This window comes from Pararge aegeria, chromosome 8, assembly GCF_905163445.1.
Source record: "Pararge aegeria chromosome 8, ilParAegt1.1, whole genome shotgun sequence".
Classification (NCBI taxonomy): domain Eukaryota; kingdom Metazoa; phylum Arthropoda; class Insecta; order Lepidoptera; family Nymphalidae; genus Pararge; species Pararge aegeria.
In genome coordinates this window covers 13,526,654-13,549,467 of record NC_053187.1, presented here as the reverse complement: position 1 = coordinate 13,549,467, position 22,814 = coordinate 13,526,654, and the positions used below count along the sequence as shown (strand labels likewise).

The window sequence follows — 22,814 nt, the reverse complement described above, 5'->3', positions numbered from 1 at the left end:
TGTCAAGCGAGCCACAACACCGAGATGACGACCACGACCAGTCTGTCAAGACTGAAACGACTAAGAAGAAGAAGATATATCCTCTTTTTTTTCAATTTTATCCTTACAACCCTTTTGCACATACTCTTGCATCCTTGACGACTAACTTTTTCAAAATTCTGCCTTATGTGTTGTTCAAAGCATCTTAAAGTTGCTTCCATACTCAGGAAACAAGAAATCAAAAAAAAATTTAAAAATCAATGAATTTATGACTGTAATAAATCCACCATACATACATTTGATGAAATTATACGTTTTGTTTAGTTCAAAAAGGCACAATATTTTTAGTCTATGATAGATCTGATTAACAGCGTGTTAGTGAAAATTGGCTTTACTTTTACACCTTTCATCACATTAAAACATTTTATTTATACAAATGATTTTATTCATTATTTTTACAAAAAAGTATGTGAACATATAATTTAATCAATATAGTAAAATAAGCAATCAAATTTATTTAGAAAATTAAGATTAAAAAAAAAATAATTGGTATCCCAAAAATTAGGCTTAATTTCTGGCAAATTGCATTTATTAGTTTTTCAAAAGTGGTTGTGTAAAATCATAAATTTGTTTGATTTTTGGCGTGTTTGCAGCCTTTTAGTTTTTATTAAGTTAATACGATTTCACTGTGGAGTATCATAATCATAAAAAATAGAATTAAATTAATTAAAGAAGTATTATTGTAAATAGCAAATCTAACTGGACATAGAAGGGTTCAATTCCCTATTCTTATTATTATAGGTAACAATATTATTATAATCTAAATAGAGACAGAAAATGTTATTAACATTATTTCTGTAAAATTTGACGAGCTTTAATTTATCTAATATGCTAAATTAGACACTGTTTTATATTGTATAGCCCAGTCAACAGAACCTTATTTTATTTTTGCTATATCTATATTTAATATGTCCAGATATGTTCCAGCAAAGCGGGACACTATTAAACCTCAAGCTAGACTATTATGTTTATAGTATGTTTGTTTATCTCTCATTTATATTGTCTTATAATGTTACATGGCAGTAATAGATACGTTTCTGCGGGTAGGTACCAAACAGGTAGGTGGTGGTCATACTTCGGGAGTTGGGAACTTCTTACAGTGTTACAATTTTAAGAAGTATCGCTTTTTTGAACCCTTGTTCAAACCTGGGCGATATATTTTGCCAGTTTAAATCTTGAGATATTATTAGAACGGGTTTAGTTAAAATATTGAAAAAAAGCAGGCGTTACGGATTCCATGATATACAATAAATAAGCTTAATTTCCTTTAATTCGAGTTAAGCAGGAGAAGCTGCTAAGAGAAAGCAATTGTTCATTGTAAAGTCAACATTTGAAGATGCCTCCGTGTCGGTTTGAAAGTGCCTAGAGTGCCTAGAACATTGCGTAAGGATTGTTCGGTTTGGAGTATAAACACTGAATAAATTATGATTTACACCGTACATATTCTCCTACTTTTCGTGGATTATAGCAAAATAACCTTAATTTGCATTGAACTTAGTTTTGGAGATCGGAATTATAATACAGAAGCTTCTAACTTTATTTTCACGTTTACGTAACGCTAACTCTTCTTTTTCTTCTCTTAGGGTCGTTTTCTGAACGTAAGCACGTCACTTGTTTAATGTCAAACTTCCCCACTGTTTTTGCTCGCTATCTAGCCTCCAAGGCTTGTTCAAGATGCCTGGCAATCCGCCCAGGTTTCCTAAGACTTCTTGGAATGTGGCTGGGGTTCTCAAAAAGACTTCAAATCAAATCAAATACTATTTATTAATTATTGTACAGTAAAGACAAAGCAATAAAACTTTACGTTGTTCTGCAACGTGTTGAACTCCAGCATCAAGTGCGTTGGTTTTGCCTGCCACCATACATGCACATACATGTTTCATGGGCCCCTGTTGTTAGATCCTCCACCTTGCTTCTGCCCAGACGATACACGGCAGTTACATGAAGGAGTGTCTAAATGTGTTGTATTCCAGTTTTCATGGAACAGTAATTACTTCCACAATATCTGCGGTTCTCGACGGATCTGACAATTCCTCCACTGATTCTCTTGTTACGAATCCGCGTTTCTATTCTCTTACGCCGTTAAGTTAAACCTCACCTAGAGTAGTAACTCTTTGTTATTCATATAAATGTTTATTTGTCGTGATTTTAAGATGAGTTAAGATGTGTTTTTCTAAAATACGCAATCAGATACGCGTCACAAATAAATATTTTCTTACGTATTATATTTGTGTGTATTGTATTGCAAACTTGACTGGGCTGTTTTCTGTATATTATAAGTATTTTATGTATATTATTTATAAAAATATTCATCAGTTATCTTAGTACCCATAACACAAGCTACGCTTACTTTGGGGCTAGATTGCGATGTGTGTATTGTCGTAGTATATTATATATTTATTTGTTTTACGAATTGCAAAAAACTAACAAATTATTTGAAATGCTCCCTTGAGTAAACAAAATACACTTTTAATGTTCCTGCTGATTAAATCCGTCCTTCACAAAAAAAAAATTCAACGCTATTCTTCCTTCAATAAACAACATAAGCTCGTCAAATCATTGTTTCTATTTAGTCATCTTATTTTACTATCAATTTATGTATTATGGTACCTACATATGCTTACTTATTTATTTAGTATTTAGTAAACAAACTCTCTCTATCCTGTTATAAATTTTGCATTTTTGTAATGAATTAAATGAGATTAGATGAATTGATGAAGTCTGCCTAAAGCTTATCGCACAGTAATAAAAGAATTGATCGCATTGAATGCTTTGATAATTTAGATCCTTTATTAATATTACAATTGCGATAGTGTGACTGCTTGTTTGTTACATATGTTCACTTTAATCACTCCACTATCAAATTCAGACACTGCCCGATATTGATAATATTTTGTATGCATTCGTTTTTGTACGAAAAAGTGGAGACTGTATTTATTGCTCTAAAAAAAAAAACCTTATTTTGCACAGCTTATAGGTTAAATTCCTATTAGAAAAATTTTGAAAGAAGATGTTTCGGATCAAGTGATATTTTTTAATATTCGAATAAATAAACGATTTCCGCAGGTATTTTTTAACGAAAACGGAACAAATGCATACGTGTAAATGGGCTACAGCTGCTAGTATTAGGACTGTTGTGTAATAATATACCGAATTTTCTTACTGAATGCTACAAGTGCTAGCACGGGAGTGTCAGCTGACCCTCGTTAGGGCAAAACACGTCAATGATCTCAAAATACGTTCAAAATCGACTAAACGTATGAGGTATACGTTTAGTCCATTTTGAATTTTAAGACATTATTGTCAACCACATGGTTTTTAGGGTGCACATATATTTCTCTGCACATGGGCCTGGTATATATTAGATTATTACTCAAAACCTAGTACTACTAACAAATATGGGCAATGATGAGCAATGTTTTGTGCGATAAGCTTTAAACAGTACAACCAAATTAAAATTAAGGAGACGTTAATTTTATTAACATTTAGTGTGATATGTTTTGGCGCTCTGAAGTAGCTACAAAAATCAACTGAAATTTTAGTGCACATGCGCGGCACGCGTTCGTAACACTAACGTCAAAGAAAAATGGAACTAACCTACTTTGTTTCAAAGTTTAAGTTCGTTCGTAAAGTAAAAAAATGTGAAGAGTTTGCGACTCTGAAAACAGTGTTATCAGGTCCATTTTACTTAACGTAGTGTTATGTACTCGAAAATGACTCGATTGCGCAAGTTCTTTTTAGTAACCGTACCTGGTACCGTTATTTGCTTACACGATTGCAATCGCAGTCGTTTTCGAGTATCGAAGCACTATAACTTCAAAGTAAAATGGACCTTATTTGTTTTTATTTTAAAGCTTAAGTTGGTTGGTCTAGTTTGTGAAATAAAAAATAGTGGTACAGAATATACGATCTTACAGGGAACTAAATTAGATCCATTTCACTTTGAAGTTGTAGTACTTAAATACTGAAAAAGGACTCAAAAAATGCGGCCACACATACAATATCATACTAAAGGGACAGAGCGGCAAACTTACGAGACGCAAGCTAGGTATAGTCTGTGATTTCATGCATAGGTTAACTTAAAACATATTCTTCAATTTTTATTTTATTAGTGTTTAATTTTTACTTTTACACCACATTACTCACACTGCTTGTATATATGTTGTGATTTCATGTACAGGTAAACTTAAAAAATATTCTTCGATTTTTATTTTATCAATGTTTAATTTTTACTTTTACATAACTTGTACTCACACTGCTTGTATATGTTAGTGCGTCACAATGAATTAGTTCCTACAGTTTTTATTGTGAATGCAATTCCTTTCCACTGTTAATTGGAAAGAGTTTTTATTTTAATTTGAAGTTCCTTTTATTAACTCTACGGTCATAATTTGGCTGCTTTCTCTATTTCGCCGTCAACATCTTAGATTTTAATAGCACTGTCAATTAAAAAAGCTGCACCTCGGAATGTAAAATAATAAGCTGTATTTTTAATTGACTGCCAAAAAAACTATTTCAATTAAGTTAGTTTTTTTTCTTTATGTTCACCGATTTCTTGTTAGTTTCTTGGCCGATTTGCGTAAAAATGCGGCAAAATGGTTCTAGTAAAGGATGGTACGGCAGTGTTTGCTTCGCGCTCGACTTGGCGGTTATTCGATATGAAATGTCTATGAATTTATTTCTTCAGGTCCCATTCTATATTTATTTATCTAGACCTAAATTAGTGTAGGTATAATTGTGAGCTAACTTGACCATTGTATAATAATTATTGAAAATACCAGTTTTCAGATGTGCACTCAAAAATTATCTTTTTTAAAGATCTATTTCCAAAGCAACAATAAAGTTAAAACATATTTTTTTGGTTGTAAACTTATTTTGAGGTCGGGCTATCATTGATTCCGTCGTTCCTTATGCCCGCCTTCAGAATGCTAGGACCAAAGTTATTTGCTTCTAAAAGCTTCATTTAGCTTTATTTTTGCATAAAATTTAAAATTCAAATATTTAAATTCCGAGGCAAGATTCCTATTTGACTAAACAAAATAACGCTCATTTGCGACTCATATGACTTAACTTAAATCCCTTTTTGTAAAATTATAGTGCTATTCTTTTCGTTTTGAAAATATTTTTAATCACAGATAAAAAATGATCTCCTGTAAAATTTAACATTTTAAAATATATAATCATTGTCGTAGTCGAGCAATATGTATCCTTGTGTCAAACGTCGTAATCAAGCAATATTTAATATTTATACTTATGTCAAACGTCGTAATCAAGCAATATTTAATATTTATACTTATGTCAAACAAATAGTTGAAAATTTGAATCCACAATTCACAGCAACAACATACCTTCCTATAAACAGTCAATATAAAATAACTTTATAACTTATCTACTGATGCTGATCTATATTCTTTGCCACTGTGACGAGGACTTTATCCCTGAATTATCGTTGGATTCTAGCCTTCTGATGCACAATAAAACGACATAACTCGTTGAATGAGTCTTATTCATTGGAAGCAAGTCAATGTTGTTATTTGTGTTAGTTATAAACCTGCGACGTGACTCAGTTACGACTAACATCCGCACGTACATAAGTGAGAGTGAAGGCTGTCTAGACTAGAGAAGTCCAAGCGGCGCGTATAGGACAACTTAAGAGTATAGTTTCCGATTCAGATTGAGATTAATTTCTTCGACTTCTACTTTTTCTAATGCCATGTTATATGGAATCACGTCACGTCTTTTCCATACTTATTCTATGTTTCATATTTGCCCAATAGACAATAAAATTTTACCTTTTATATTTTATCTGTTTTCTTTATTAACTATAGACATTTTAATTAGAATTTTGCTACAACTTTACTGTCAGTCTCTATTTTCTCTTTAGTATAATCCCATTGTCAACAATGCTGCCTTACGCTTCTCTTCCATTAATGCTTGTCCCGCTTAGTGCCGAAAAATTAAGTTAGAGGGCGCGAATGTTGTCCATTTCCGGGATAACGCCCCCAACATTTCGGGCAACTTGCCTCGTTGCAGTAGTTCGGAAGAGGCGTTTCATCTTTATTCTTACTCTGATTTTTATATTTGTTTAATATTTATTGAATCTCTTACCATTCTCATACCATTGTACTGTCTTACCTCATCGTTTCTCTATTAGCTTTAACTGTGTATATAGTTCTCTTCCCTACATGTATGAAAAAAAAATATATTCACTTATACAAACATAATCAACAAACCATTTTATCATTTTCGTTTTCGAGTTTCAATGTTGGATTTAGTCAACAACATGATTGAGCTCGGTTCATATTCGATAGTTTATTTTCTTTTGTAAGAAACAATGAACTCAACAAGCTTTTAAACTTGTCCACATCTTTTCTGCAGACAATGATATAAAGTATCACACTTATCCATTCGTAGTATATGAAACTTGTATAATACCTAGCTATGTGCGGCTTCACATACTGCTTTATCTAGACTCATTTCAGAAATTTTTTAAAAACAGTTAATAATAAATTAACTTCGACTTCAGTAGAATGTTCAGCCGTAAAACAAATTGAATTGAAACCTAATTGGTCAGCAGACGTTATTTTAATGAAATGTTATTTTTTTTAGTCTGGACCTTAAGAAATGAGTGTAGATAAAGTCATATATGATGCATGCGTTTAGTAGAAGTAGAAGCTCAAACCTTGGCCATTGGGTACTTGTCCAAGGTCTTAATTTACATCTTCGACTTCACTTTTATTCCCAAACGTTACTATGACGTCTTAAGAACCCTTGTGACCAATCACTAATCTCTTGATCAAATGCCTGATTTCGGACTTGGCTAATCGGTGCATCCGAACGGTAGCCCTATGCCATTATTGCGATTACGCAATCACGCCATCTTTCAAAATTCTGATTGGTGGAAACGCCTATTATTGATCAGGTACGTTCGTAATAACTGAAACGTCGAATAATGTTTGTGAAAAGGTACCTACGGGTCTAAGTATTTAAGAAGTGTTATCAAAATAATTTAAGTACTACAGCTATCTTAATAATTTAGATACAACAGTGTGTTATAGACAATACAATAGGAAATATTTTTATTTCTTAATGTTGTGATTTTTCTAATAGCGTGTCGTAGTAAAAGTATGGAGCTGGTGGCACATAGTTGCAATATTTTTTTCACGTGGTAGTAGACAGATGTAGACGTACGGGTTGAAAACAGTGAAGTTAAATTTACAAATTTCACTTTAAAAGTCTTTTAGTTCATGCCAATTATCTCTGACAAATTTCATCAAAAACGGTTTAGCGCATGATCCGAACATAGGTAACGAACAAACAGATACACTTTCGCATTCAATTATTAGTAACAGTTAAGATGACGATCATGAAAATCAAAAAATGGAAGATGTTTTCTTGATTTAAAATTTATTATTAGAAAAATCTGTGACAATTTTCCCTGCCAACTTATTCACGAGTTTCTTATTCTCTATTACCTTCTACTCTCGAAGGTTAATAGGAAAGGTAGTTGTGTAGCAACATTGCCACCAGCACCATAACGAACATTGTCCAAAGCATCGTAAATAATGAAATATCAACATGATAAATAAATAAAGTATCTATGGTATCATTGTATCTAATAACTAATGTTTATCTAGATAGTTGTTACAATAAACATCGCTTCTATCGTGTCTGTAGTTAGATAGATAATTAAAAAAATAGATTTGACATTGGTGCTAAATAATTCGTGAACTGCTCTAAAGTAGAGGTGTAACACAAGTCAACTATCAGAAACAGCCTGAAAAATGAATGGCGCAAGAACATTAATGAGGGATGCCGTATCTATGACGCAGCTTGGCTTGGTGTTCTTGCTCAAAAAAGGTTACGAAGGCATACCACGGGATCTTCAGATTGCGCCGAAGGGTTCAACTGCCATATTTGTATTGGCTTATTGAGCCATACAAACAAGTGCCGCTTAGACAGTGTTTGAATCGTCTCTCAAGACGTACATGCCATTGTTGTTGTTGATATACACAACGGCCCACTGTGCTATCAAAAATCGTTGCGTACAAATAGTAAGGAGATTGACATTTGGCACCCTCTAGACGGATCAATTATTGATAGTGGTCTTCCCCATTGACTACGCTTACGACAGTGGATATCTTAAATCAAATTCCAGTGCATAAATATTTAAAAAAATTGCATTCCATATTTGTATTGTAAAATTTGAAGTGGAAATATCAGATTGCCGAATTGTTGCATTGCCCGCAGAAAAGAAAGGCTGTTACATCTCTACTCCAAAGTTTTTTCCAATCGGATATATGTAGAGTTGAGGGTATCGTAAAAATTTGTGTAAATATCATTTCATGTGTATTTCTCTCTATATAAACCGAAAATATTCTTTAACAATTAAACACTATAATAATATACTTAGTTTCTTAACTCGAATAACAATATAATAATAGGTGTATCAATAACCGTCGTGTTGACAATATATAAATAGTGTAAATAATAATTATTATTGATAAATTTCTTTCGATTTTAATGCATATCTTAAATGAATTACGCTATTTAATTAATATTATTTATGATATTTTTCCTAAAAACTTATAAAACACAGAGGCCGATTTTTTCAAATAAAGAAAATTTATTTATACAAATATTACTGTAATAATATTCGGGGGCAATAACTTAAGTAAAAACATTACTAATAAAAAATATTAATTGCTAAAGTTATATTCCCCAAAAATGATCTCGCTTTAGACAATCTTTATTTGTGCATGAAAAAATAATATAATTATTAATATCTAAGATCGCCATATTCATGTAGTATATTATTGGTCGCGTTTTTAACTTCTTACGTCTATCGGTTTATAATGCATACGCCTGTTTGGATAGTTTATTTCAATACAACCATAATAACATGAAAAATATAAAAAAATCTATGTTCGAACTTCTATGTAATAAAATATATTCTGCGTAATTAAAATCTACGTATTAAAAGCCCCCCAATAATTTATATTAATTTGATAGATTAAACAACACTGGATAGTAACGACTCGACGTTGTTAAGGGCCAAGTGATAAATTTATTAATTAATTGCATTATGCGTGATAAAGCAAACCAGGCAATTTGATTAATAAAAATGAACAAACTTCATTATTAATCAATATTTACATTTTAAATAATATAAAAAGGTTCACGTTCGCTTTTTCTAATAACCTTAATTTAAGGGGCATATGTGGCAGTTATTTCGTTCACAAATCTTTAAACCAAACACTATTGGCAGGTCTACAGCATTGTGAAAAGGAAGACCCATATTTTTACAGCAATTTAGTCAAAGTTAAGAGATTTGTGTCGCTAGTGTTAACACAATTATTCATTTTGCCCGAGCATTATTGTGATGCACATTTAATCAATAGCTATAACATTGTAATACAGGTTGAATTTCAGATGCAATATATTATAGCTGTGCTTACCCATGAATATATTGTATTTCATGAAGTTAAAGCCACTTACAATTGTTTGTAGAAGGTAAGTTGTTTACAAGTAGAATTTAAACTGATACCTAACATATTCTTGGTTTTTTGAAATTCCATTACTTTTGTTATGTATGTTTGAAAAACTATGATGTATTTTTGAGACATTCTTCCTAAATACAGGGTTAAATAAAACATACAAGAAAGCTCTCGGCCTTGTAGTTCCTTTTATCAAAACAACTTTTGTTTTACGACTTATAACATTCAGTATCAATTTATTTCGTACAAAAAAAAATTAAAAAATAATGTTATTTCTGTAAAGTGACATTACACTGTGAAACCAAATACATACATGTGATACGACAACGTCGCGTAGTCGATCAGTGACCGAACGATAGAGTCGTGGTTCGCGTGCTTTAGCCGAATATTTAAGAGCTTTCTGGTATTTTTTTTGTTTAACCCTGTATATATCGGTTCGGGTAGCTGCCATACTGCCACAAATTCATCTTGTTTATTAAATGTATTCTGCGTTACATATCAAGGCGTGTTTTGGAATTGTAAATTAAAATAATGTTTTAGTGTGTGTTGCTATGCGTCCGTCTGCACTGACGATTAGTCGCCGGCGACCCATGTCGTTTGAGCGACTCGTGCAACCTTTATATTGTGACTGGTTACTATCGCCTGCAACTTACGGTCATTATCTATATTCGATCTATCCGTAATGTAGGGGTTTTTTTACGTAGCGACGTTGTGAGTAGCAAAAAATATCAATTTTTTAAAAAATACCTATGTTGTTTAGCAAATTAATCAACATATTACAGATAGATTGAATATAGAAAACGGACGTAACTCAACTGAGTACCAAGTGTAAGATATTTTTAAACGACTTTTATGGTATCGAAACAGTGCCATCCTGTGACAGTACTGTCTGATGGCGCTGTTTCGATACCATAGACTAACTTAAACACTACCGAATAAGTAAACAAAGGTAAAACATCTCACACTTGGCACTCTGTAAGCAATAGGCGTAGGAAATGGCTGTCTTGTGCTATGAGAAGCAATTGTGTTTACTGAACGTTCAAATATTGTAGTTAGTGCCTTATTTAACATTTAGATTGTGATTCGTTACGTCAATATTATTAACGCTTATTATATATTTTTAATAGGTTCCGCAGGAGTGGGCCCCTCATGTCTGTATATTGTGATATAAGTTGATAAGTGTTTTTCTTTTGCTCAAAATTTGATTTCACCCTTTTAATCTGTGTACTTATCGTTCATGAAATTTGTAAGACTGTATTTTATTTTGTTATGTAAAATTGTTAATTCCATGAATATATAGTTATTTTGAGATTTTAGTCTATTTATTTAATGTTAATTTATTTAATATAAATCCGGGCTCTGATTCCATCCATTATAGGTAATCTAACACACTTCGAATTACACTATATTATACAGTAGATCTAACATTTTTTGTCCATAAAAGGTGTTAAAAATTCCGCACAGAAATGCGTTCTGTTCAAGTTGACAATTATAAACAGTGCGTTATTTTTTGCTATGCAATAATATCTGCATTACATGATACTACAGCTCTGGGGTGCGCCAAATATGTACAAATCCTTGAAAGATTCCAAGAAAAAGGGCTAAGGTAAATATTTGAAAATTCAATAAAAAAATAAAGTTATTCAAATATATAGGAAAAACAGCACACAGCTTTTAGGAAAAAACTCACCGAATTTTTATCGGTGAGTTTTGTCAAATTAAGTTTACACGACGCTTTTTCAACGCTATGTGCACTTGTAATTGACGTGCATGTCAGTCCATGTTTGTGTGTGTGTGCTATGTTTAAAAACGTGTAATATGCATGTTGTTAGTGCTCTTAATAAATAAATAATTATAATATCAGGCTTTCCTGAATTGTCCATGAAGGAGATATTTAAATATCTACAAGAAAAAAAGTTTTGCAAAGGCTTGTAAGGTGTAAGGTATGTACAATTAAAGTAAATAAAACAATTTTTATTAAATAAAAATAAATAATTTATTTAAAAATTGATCGAATCTCATTCTCGTATGCACGACCTGAGCTCGGGTCGAAGTGACTAGACTGTACACTCAACATCTCTTATATCCATAATGTATACGTAATATTTCTGTACAAACAGATAATAATTAATACTTAGTAATAATAGTTACTTCGCTACTTATCGTATAATAAATAATATCGCTAATACTCGAGTATTAGAAAATCCACCGAAAAATAACATCACACAGTTTAAGGAGCATTAGGATGCAACTCAATCAGAGATGTGCGAGGGTGTAAAGCGAAGGGGTGTGTGTGCAACCCACCAATAGGATCGCTTGGTTTACGTAGCTTATCTCATCCACCAATCCAGTACTAATAAGCTATGAAAATTAAGGGAGCGGATCCAGTTTTCGAGTTGGGGGGGGGGGGGGGGGGTGGTCATAATAATGATAATTTCAAACAAAGAGGTCTTACAGGCTTTAATTCGACCGAGCCTAATTAGCTCTTGAATATAATCTTACGCAGATGACACAGTATAAATGAAGTAGCGGCCTAAACTTTTAAGGTTTTAGCAGTTTTATTAAATCTGCGTCTACCACAAAAATTCACAATGAAGGATATGGGGCATCATAACTTTAATAATTATAGTACTAAGTATATGATATAGTCGTATTGGGCGATCCTTGGTAAGTTTAAAAAAAAAAAATCAAAAGCAAAAAAATTAAAGTACATTGAAACAAGCTAAATTGACTGCGATTTGACCCCCAATGACACTCTCCCTGGATCCGCCCTTGAACTTATTAGTGGTATTTACAGACACCACTCACCTTGCTTAGTCGCACATCTCTGATGGAGCCCTAAATTTGTTAGTTTTTTCATACACTAACCCCACATATCTTGGTAGGTGCGTTACCGCTTTAAATACGAAGTAAAAGATCAGTCAAAGATGGTAACGCTTCTGTAAGGCCGCCACTTAAGTTATTAATAATACTCGCATATTATTAACACTTTGCAAGGTCGTCCAACTTTGTTATAAATATTTTATTGACTATAAGTGCCTATGCACACGACGGCTTTTTTAAACGCTGACTACTATAAGAACATTGTATTCTAGAAGATGTGAGAGTTCCAAAAGCAATACAGCTGTAGTTTAAATACCTTTGCCTATATTCATATAAAATACACAATAAATATTTTTTTAATTAACGTTACTGATGTTAAGTGATAATACTGCGAACGCAGGGTGCGTTATAAGGTGTCGATTCATTTTTTTAATCGATATTATTTGTTAATGTTGCGTTTAAGAACTGAGGATTGACGATATGAATAGTCGCGTGATTGCATAAGAAATCGTCGCTGTATCGTATTTCGTATGAGTTTAATAGTTAGTTGCGTGGTCGTGCGCTTTTGAAACGCATCGTCTGCGCGTAGAAAAGGTATCGTGTGCGTAGGTTTTAAGGTCGCGCGTAGTAAGTTCTAGAACTCCGTGTTGCCCAGCACGTTGTACATGAGGCGCTTGAACGAGTTGGATTGTTGGATGTGCTCTTCCTGTAACGAGTTCACCTGCAAACAGGTTTATTACTTTATTATACATTCATGTTTCTGACCCTTTGCTTGGTGATATTATTGGGTTGTGGGTACTAACTGCGACTTTGCTAACTTTCCTTTTGTTTCAATACCAGTTACATAGTGCACCATCTTACATAGTGGTAATTGATGATGCAGTCTTAAGATGGTAGCGTGTTTAGGGTTTGGCATTTTATAAAAGGCATACTCCTAATCAGTTTGTGCGGCAAGTTTCGTACCAGAACGCTAAATCGCTTGGCAGCGTGTTTTTCGGTAGGATGGTAACTAGTCGCGGCCGAAGTCTCCAGACCAGACTGGAGAAAAATCAGAAAATTTAAATTCTCATAAGATCCAATCCTGTACCACCTCCTGAGCCACCAAAGAGGTCGACTTTCAATCGATATCGTTCTATGTTCGGAACTAAATAGATATCGATAATAATATATAATATATCTAATATATACTATTTAGTTCTGAACATAGAACGATATGTCTAGTTTATTAAACTAGTTTCCACCGGATACTATGCTAGGAATAATAAAAGATACAAGTGGTGATATGCTAACTGATATAGCTTAAACAGACTCGTCATGGGCCCAGAAGTCGGGCGAGCGAGACGTTTCGACGTTTCGCTCTTAACTTACTGGAATAGCAACCGTGCACTGGATGACAGCGATGGAAGACCTAAGTCTACCTAAGAGATAAGTAGATGGAGACGTGAAATGAGTCGCTTTGAGGAATTCTTCACATAAACATTTGCCTGTATCACGTAGGTATATAGACAGATTTTTGCTTAAGACTTAATAAGACTTTTACTTTTAGCTTTATGACTGAATCCCCACAATTAACATCACAATTAGTTTGTATGATATTTTACTTACGAAGGTAGTTTGTTTTCCTTTAGGTGCCTCAGGCTGTTTTGGAGGTGGCGCTGGTTTCTAGGATGCAGGAAAAAATATCTTTATCGATATAAATAAGAAGCTTGAATAATTTGTGGGTTAGTAATTTTATTACGTTTGATATGAGCTAACATAATTTAAAAATAAAGTCTATGTTATTACTAGGTATACCCGTTATAATCTAAATGAAAATAAATTGTAGAAGCGTCTCAGTTTTTCGTAGGTGTCTTTTTTATATTCATATTTTTTTAAATTTTCTGAGTGTAATACTTATAGAATAAATATATCTATATATTAAATTTTTCTTTATATAAACCGACATATATTTCTTAAATATTGTAACAAAGAGTGGTGTTTATCTGGTAGATATACATCAGTGTGCTGTGTCGTGCATACCTTGCCGGCGGGCACCGTGAAGACCTTGGTCTGAGCTGGCTCGGCGACCTCGTGTGCTTGCTCGGTGGCGCCCTCCTGCAGCGCGCGGTAGGTCTCGGACTTGGCGGGGTCGTACAGCACCGTGGGCCTGTGGCTGCGGGCCGCGGGCGGTGGGGCGGGAGTTAGTATTTAGTCGGTTAGCGGGCGCAACGCATAAAAGAGAACGATTAGACTCGTCGCGGGGCCGAGGAGGGAGTTAGTGCGCGGGCGCGGAATTTAGTTTTTGTTTTTCAGGAAGGAGAGGTCAATAAAAATACTAACATTAATTGTGTAGAAATAGGCTCTTAAAGTTAAGATTATTGACAGTATAATATAAATCTAGAATTACTTCCTACAGCTACAAGTGTCGCCATGCTTCGCGGGTGGTGATTGCGGGAATGGCGCATGAAATGTAATATGCACGACGCAACGGTCGATTTTTGTAAAGTTTTAGTTGGCAACGTCGACGCGAAGCCGTGTACGATAGATCGATAGAAGTTCGAAAGAGTCGAGAAGATAGCAAAGTAAAAATAAAGAAGCATTAATGCGTCATGTGAGAGATGGGCGTCGACGGTTGTTTTGGCGTTTCTAGTAAAACACTTGCCTCTTGAGAACGTGCGGCCGTCCGTAATGGCCGTTAGAGCTACGCAAGCAAACAAATATTTTATTAAATCACATGTTGCTATGTTAAGTAATGGGGACAAGACTAACGGACTAATGGAATTATTTATATTTCTGAAATATGCATCAATAATCCTGAAATGCAAGTGATGTAACTATAAAATCTTATCTAATCTGAGTATTAAATTAATAATTTTAGTGGTAGAAATGCATTCATAATTATGCTGCAGTAACCACAATTATATGACTTGATGTATCGGACTCAAATCTAGTGTATTTCTATAGTAAATTTATGAGTAGGTATTTTCGTTTGGCAAGCAGCCATGATCTTGAAATTTACTTCTAACGTGAGCGTTGGTCGATTTGACCTTCGAATTTTTTCGTGTAGTGTTCTTAATTATACAAAACGAATGTGCCCGTGTGATTTTTTAAGCTTAGTCCCGAGATTTCGTACTCTTTCAGTTTTTGCTGAGAATATTCCCATTCTCAGGAAAAAATTAAATATTGCTTTGCAATATCTGTGTAGTTGAATATTTTTAAGTCCCCTTTTTTTAAATTACTCACCAACATAAATGGTATCGGTAGTAGTGCAATCTCTAAGTATCGCGGAATTTTCAACAACAAGGCACTTTTGGATTTAGAATATATTGAAAAACGGTATTTATCTTTTGAGACTGGAATTTCAAAAATGCTTTATAAAACTTACGGCATAGGCGATGACTGTTGTCTTATCGAATTGGCAATGTTTTGTTCCGAATACATGTTGATCGGGGAGTTGAATTGCTTGTGTACCACCTGAAGTAAAAATATTATTCAATAACACAGCTAAAACGAAACAAGAGAAACTGTTGTAAATAACTTAGAAGATTTGTTTTTAATTCGTTTAAAAAGAAAGCAGACTTAGGGCAATAGATAAATAAGATTTAACACATCGAAGTCTGTCTGCAGTTGAAACTTTTATTCTAAACATAGTAGGCGGAGCGCTTTTCCAGAATTTGTGCATTATATTACGAATTGTTCTGATGAAGAAAACGGTTTAAAGCATGGAAAAACTAGAAAACTATTTCAAGCCCTTCATGTCGTTAAAGAATTTTATCTAACAATAGTGCTGGCCCTTTCTTCAGGTGAAATTGAACATAATGATATCATTACTTTAAATGTAAATCGACTGGTTGCGATTTATCATTTTACATATAAATCAAGCTCGAAAGAGTTTCAAAAGTTCTAAGCAAGTCAAAAGAAAAAATAGAACTATATAATACCAGGGATATAGACTGCGCAGGTAACATCGCCGCTGCTTTACAAACTTATAAAAGTGTATGATAAAATGTTTCAACTGGAAACTGTCATCGAATCTTGCCCCGAAGATCTGTATTACTTAAAACATAATTAGTACGAATATGGAGATTTAAACTTGATCAAACGTTTGCAGCAGTAAAAAAGATTGTTATAACTTATACCACACTAATGGATAAAAAAATATGAATAACGCTTATTATTAAACAAGACAAAAGGATAATAAGTATATGAAAATAATAGATGAACTGTACACCGATGAAGAAAACAAGATGGTATATAGACACGTGAAGAAATGATTAAGGATTTACTGAAATTTTTAAAGACTAAAAACAAATCTGTAGATTTTCTATTGCGTGGATAGGTAATATTTAAATTAGTAGCCTTTTTTTCAGTGAATCCTCTGAAGCGACTCTGACAAGGGAGTGTCTAGCTTCGTTATAGAAGTTTGTGCATCCATGCCAAAGCTGTTGATTTTGAAACTTTTCACAAAGTTTAATGAACCACCTTATTAGTATCTTCACCGACCACTCGCTGCAACACCGATTCAGCCACCTGAGTTTTTATCAAAAATCTATATGTTATAATTTGCAATATGAGATGTTTACTAATTACTCCATCTAGTTATTTCAGATAACTTTTTGTAAAAAAACCTGTATGGAATCTTAAATTAAAACCAAATGTGTTTGTTTTTTAAATGTTGCACTGGTAACTTTGAAATCCAGTGAAATGTTGGTGTCAAGAAATGTCCTTGATAAGTTTTAGATCTAATTCGTAGTTTCTTACAAATTTAAAAGAACTATAAATCCGAAGTAGCAGTGGCAAATCTTGGAGAATGCATTTGGCGTAGTTCTCAGCAGAAGTGAAATGATGATTAACTTTTATTTGACTGGTTCAGTAGAAAGTTGTGCTGGATAGAGTTGTTTGTACAAAAGTGTGAAACATTAACTATATGCAAGCGTGCTGAAATTGTGTGTTCAATTATTAATTTAGTTGGTAGAGAGTAAAAATAGAATCAAGAGCTTTGAAAAATGTACTCGTATAGTGGATAGTTCCGAGTTTGTGACCCCAGGGCAAATCGATCATTGTGTAAATCACAATGATTTAATGATTTAAAAGTACCGTTGCTAAAACTATCTTGTAGAAAAATTTCAGCCAATCCGATCAGCAATAGGGTAATTTAATTCGAAGCTCATGTTTCTTGGAGTCAACTGTAAAATGAGTTTGCTATTGCCAGAGAGTTACGTGTACTTACTTATGCAAGCAGACCTAATAAATGTGTACATAAACATTCATTTATTATTCTGAAAATACTGAATGTTTGGAATCTAGTCTCGGCTCGTGTAAGTGTTCTAAAAAAACAACAGTGCCTATGTATTTATAATTCGACCGTCGTTGCGTATGTAAACAACGCGAGAAAATTCAGAGAGAGATACTGGGATGTGTCGTAGAGCCTCGAGCTAACCGAACACCAGGCTAAGGTTATTATTTGGGATTCTGCTAGGACCACTCGGTTGGAAATCTCGAGTTTGATCAGTTAACACTATCATCAGCTAATAACTAAAAATTGGTATGTACGCGTCAAATCTGTCTTCAACATAAATATTGGAATACAGTCCTAATTAATTTGATCTGACTTGTTTTATTTCTTACAATTTACGGGGAACCGAGCAACCCGTCACCTGATGTTTAATGATTATCACCGCCCATAAATATCTGCCGTAAAAGAAGCCGTCGTGTTGCGAGCTAAAGCGAGGTCTACTTCGTTGCGTCTAAGCTGCGTAAGCGTTATTTGTGCTTGCGTTCTTTGTGCGAACTTTCATAAGACTCCCGCTCGAAAGCACACTACTTGTAATTTGCCGCTGGACTCAAAGTTGGACGCTACTAAGTTTGCAGGTTGAACACCTTGCTTTAATTCTGCAAATCCCGATATAAGTTGGTACACAGGTAAAAATAAATTGCTACAGCTGCAAAATTTCTGCAGCTTTAAGGAATTAGTGCACAATGATTTCGTACCTTTTGCTTCATGAGAGTGTCGCGGTAGTCGTGGTGTGGCGGCGCGCGCATGGCGGGGTTGGGGTGGTGGCGCAGATAGCTCTCCGTGGGACCAGGCTCGCGTCGCACCTTTGCGCCTGGTAGAACCAGCGGGGTTGTGCGGTACGGCTGGGAAACCACAAAACAAGCTGGTGTTATCCAGGGGTAACATCAGGGCTGCGTATAGACGTTCTTTGAAATGTAGACCATCAGCCAATTGCTCGGTGTTGGTTGAAAAAACTACATTGAAAATGACGAACGACTTGCAGACGAAATTTCAGGCGAAGTGGAGTCGGTGTAGTCGTGCTAATAAAATGCGTTGAAACCCACGCATAATATCTACTAGCACAAACTGTAACACATTTAAAAACTTCTCTTCTTCGTTCTACATTATGTTGGGTTGGCACAGCATGTCTTCTTCAAACTTGAAGACTAACTAGTTGTTTTGGTTTGCGATATTAAGTAAACCTTGCTTGGAAATGTTTTTGCTGGTGGAATGACCGTCAACTTTCGGTTCAAAGGGCTAAAGTTATAAAAGACAGTCAGCCTCACGAAGAATTCGCATGATAACATTCTGTACCCTTTTGAAGAAGTTTATCTGCGCATCAGACTTCTTGTACCTATATATACTTTTAATAACAAGGTCTTATATGTATTTTCCCACATACACAATAACTTTTTTGTAAGGGTTGAAATTCTATGCCTAAAAATGACGTTTGCTTGTGTGGTTACTGAAATTTCTATAGCTTTCTAATGATGATAAAATTACTAAAACCAGTCCAGTAGTTTATTGATTACAAACAAACAAATACTTTTTCGTAATAATATAAGAAAATATCAACCAATGACGCAGTTATATGTAGCCGTATTGTATTGCGCGGACGAATAAAGTTTGCAACAGTAAACTTTAATCGCCCGTGCGATGTGGCGCGCCGTAGCTAATTTTATAGCGAGGTTACTTCATGTGGGTTATGATTGCTGACACCATTTAGTTATATTTCTGTGATTGTTTTATTTCTCAGTAATATAGGTCGCGGTCATCTTACAAACTGCTAGGTTCTCTGCAACTTAGTCTGTGTAAAACTTCCAATAAGTAAATTTATCCTATACAAACTATAAGCTTCTTTTTTCCCTTAATATAGCCCGACCTTTGCATGGCTCACAAACATTTCTTTTTCTCTGGTCCTAAAGTTTGCAGCGTTATGTTGATGAGCAAATTCTGAGAGAGGCTACAGACAAAATACGAGTAGCTGCATTGGGAAGGACAGCGATATTATTATATTCGTACAAACACGTGGGCGATGCTTTGGAATACAGTTTTCATTCATAGTTGCAGTTATAAATATCACTATCAGAACTGTTTCCAAAGTAATTAGGTACCTTAACGTACCTACTACTTAATTATAAATATTCTTTGCGATCGGTAGATTAATTAGAGATGGAAAATAATTGGACTAATACAGGGCTATGATTATGTAAACTTTATCGAATATCGGTCACTTCTCGTCACGAATCGGTCGTAGCCTCAAATGAGGCTGAATAAGAGTGGTGCCTTATTCCTTACGATTTAGAATAGCACGTCCTAGCACGTAGCCGCCTGTATCCAAAAGCAAGAATTGTGCCAATGGGCAAACGAGGTCCGACGTTTATTTACGTCCATTCGATGTTTACATAGTCGAAGCTTTAGCCACTGACGCAATGGATTATGTAGACTGTTAGATAAAAGTCCCTGTACTTTTCCGCTGAGATTTGCATTCCCACACTAAATTATTTAACATAATAACATCTAATAATTAACATCCAGTTTGTTAATGTTCCACTACACACCACACATAGAAACAGGCATCAACCAAAATGGAGGACAGGATTCGGTTTAGCGTATTCATATTAAGAATTCAGACTCTTATGGGGTGTTTGTTTCATAGACAAAGACTTAAAATATCGTCATCATCTCAACCACTGTTAGTTTACTGCTGGGCCTAGATCTTTTAAAGGGATTTCCATTCGTTCCTGTGATTCGTATGACCTGGGGTGAGCAGTAGTACAGTAATACTGGTACTTTTACAGACCTAATTTTCATATCATCTGTCAACACCGTGGGGGCTCTACCAAGGCTGCGTTTACGAGCGAGCTATATCTACCCCGTTAATTGCTAATTCAGCTTTTTAACTTGAGCTATGTCAGTCGGGTTCTACTACGGATCTCTTCATTTCCGACTTGATCACGAAGCTCTCTTATTATGAGTAGGTATAGTTTGTTCCATCTTAATAGAAAGAAATAAATGCGGAAGCAAAAAAGCGGTGTCATAAATTAAATAGACAATTAAGAAATTAGTGATACCTAGTTAAGAGATCAAGACGAAGATAGCGCGAGATACGCGGAAACAAACTAATACGGGAAATTTATTATTTTAAAATTGGTTCAGTTGTGGGATAGTTATCTTTTTCCGGCAGCCGTTTCGCTTAGCGAAGGTAGTTAGGTATTTCGGCAAGATCTCGCGTCAGTAAACAGATTAGAGATAGGTATTAATTAAATAAAAAACTCAGATTGCGTTCTTTATTCAAAATGTCCTGCGAATATCGTTTCAGACGTAACAGGATTAGCATGTACAGAAAGTCGGCAAAAATATTGTAAACTTGTGATTGGGTTTGCTATCTTAATAATCATGAGCTTATGAGTAGATATTATAAGTCAGATATAATTTGTCGTGGCATAGGTACCTACATTTTTGGACTGTTGATTGGATAAATGAAGTATTTGCGCTACGATTCGATTAACCAAAATCTAAAGTTACGTTAGTTTATAATATTCCTTCTTTAATATTCATATGTCACTAGGTTTTATGGGGTATAGGTTAGGTTAGGCGACATATGCGACAAACTGTCTCACTTTCCTATAATTAGCTTCTCTACAACTGTCGAAAGTTTTCGTATAAATTCGATGTTAGTCTATTGTCCAACGATAGTATATATATAAACTTGAACTTATTTTTTTTCATATCTCGTCAAAAGTTAGATTAACGTTGTGAAAAATGTTCTACGGAGCTACCCATACTCGTCTATAACGGCGTTAAGAAGTAAGAAAAAATAGTTAAAGTAGAGATCAAAGTATTACTGAAAGTAGTTATTCATTATAATTTATTGAAGGTCAGTGATGAAATTCCTTTGGGTTTCTCAGAGCCGACGCGACATTGAAACTAAAATAGCAGTTACAGCTGCTTCTGCATCTAAATCAAATCAATTTGTTCGCAGTGAAAGTGGTTTATAAATATATGAAATATGAGCAATTTCTAGTAAAATTAAAATGTTATTAAATCACAAAATTCGTTTTATTAAAACATAACACATCATCATCATTTAATTTAATTAAAAAAAACCTTTTGAAACGTTCATTATTATGATGATGATGATAACAATAAAATAAACTTATTTGCGAATATGAAAACTGAATTTCTTGCTAAATGTCGAAAATTAAATCCCTGACGCATTATTACATCACAAAAATAATGCACTACACATGTGTTCAGTATCTATGCTAAAATTAGTGCAACTCTATCGTGTAAATTGTTTACCAAACTAACGCTATATCACTCATCTTAGAGATGAAATAATTAATTTATTTTCACGACACCAATAATCCATAGGTTAGGTTCACTGAGAGAAAGATTAGGTAAAGAGTTGTATCAAGACGCACCCAGTTGCCAACGACTTCTTCGTCAAGATGCTTGGGGTCCTGGTACCCGTTGGGGAAGAAGTTGGGGTTGACCGCCATCTTAGCACTTGTTAGCGCGGACGTGTCGTGGAGCGAGCGAACGCGGACTGCGTCTCCAGTCGTTCCCTCTCAGTAAACACCAATTTCTATGCATTCTATTTTGGAAATATGACGGGAAAACACGACGTGGTGTGGGCGAGAACCTCCCGAGTAGAGCCTTGCTGGACGCGCAAATATTTTAGTAGACTATTTACTATTGACTATCGCTTCAATCAATAATAAACTAGACGTGCTGTCAGTCATCACAAAGTATCAATGCATGTCAATTAGGATATCTTTAGTTTGCTACAGTGGTTTGCTAGTAATAAAAAACAATTATTGTGTCCGTGTATAAGGATCAAAAAACAAACAGGGAGAAAATTAGAAGCTAACTTCAATGTTTTTAGAAATTCAGCAGATAGACACCTTTTCTGCTAGATTTTGTACGGGATTGAGTAGGGTAGTATAGAAAGCGCTGCTTTGTCCATGAAGAATTTTAGTATATTGTTTCATTTTAGTACAGTGTTTACTGCTAATACGAATGGTTGAATAGCGGGAAGTAAATAGTTATCTATGATGTAAATATTTATGCTAAAGTACCAGTAACCAGAGGTAGTAAACATATAACATTGTTTCGATTCATGTTTCGGCTCAGCATGTTATTGTACAAAATTCTTAAGTGTCGATATGAAATTTTATAAAAAGATTGTGAGGGCA

The 22,814-nt window shown here is 34.3% G+C and overlaps 1 protein-coding gene across 10 annotated transcripts in view; it reads right to left on the bottom strand.

Annotated features, from left to right (window-relative positions):
• Nucleotides 1-12,783: 12,783 nt before the first annotated feature.
• Nucleotides 12,784-22,814, bottom strand: part of LOC120625657 (PDZ and LIM domain protein 3) — a 31,019-nt gene continuing 20,988 nt past the window's right edge. For 7 of the 10 annotated variants that reach the window (XM_039892762.1, XM_039892769.1, XM_039892771.1 and 4 more), the window contains 7 exons: nucleotides 18,330-18,476; nucleotides 16,821-16,868; nucleotides 15,724-15,812; nucleotides 15,001-15,039; nucleotides 14,379-14,511; nucleotides 13,965-14,021; nucleotides 12,784-13,080 (listed from right to left, as the gene is read on the bottom strand). In XM_039892762.1, coding sequence (XP_039748696.1) covers nucleotides 12,994-13,080; nucleotides 13,965-14,021; nucleotides 14,379-14,511; nucleotides 15,001-15,039; nucleotides 15,724-15,812; nucleotides 16,821-16,868; nucleotides 18,330-18,476 — 600 coding nt within the window. In that variant the 3' untranslated portion in view covers nucleotides 12,784-12,993. The remainder of the gene's footprint in view (nucleotides 13,081-13,964; nucleotides 14,022-14,378; nucleotides 14,512-15,000; nucleotides 15,040-15,723; nucleotides 15,813-16,820; nucleotides 16,869-18,329; nucleotides 18,477-22,814) is intronic. The other 3 variants (XM_039892764.1, XM_039892763.1, XM_039892766.1) reach the window with 3 other exon arrangements.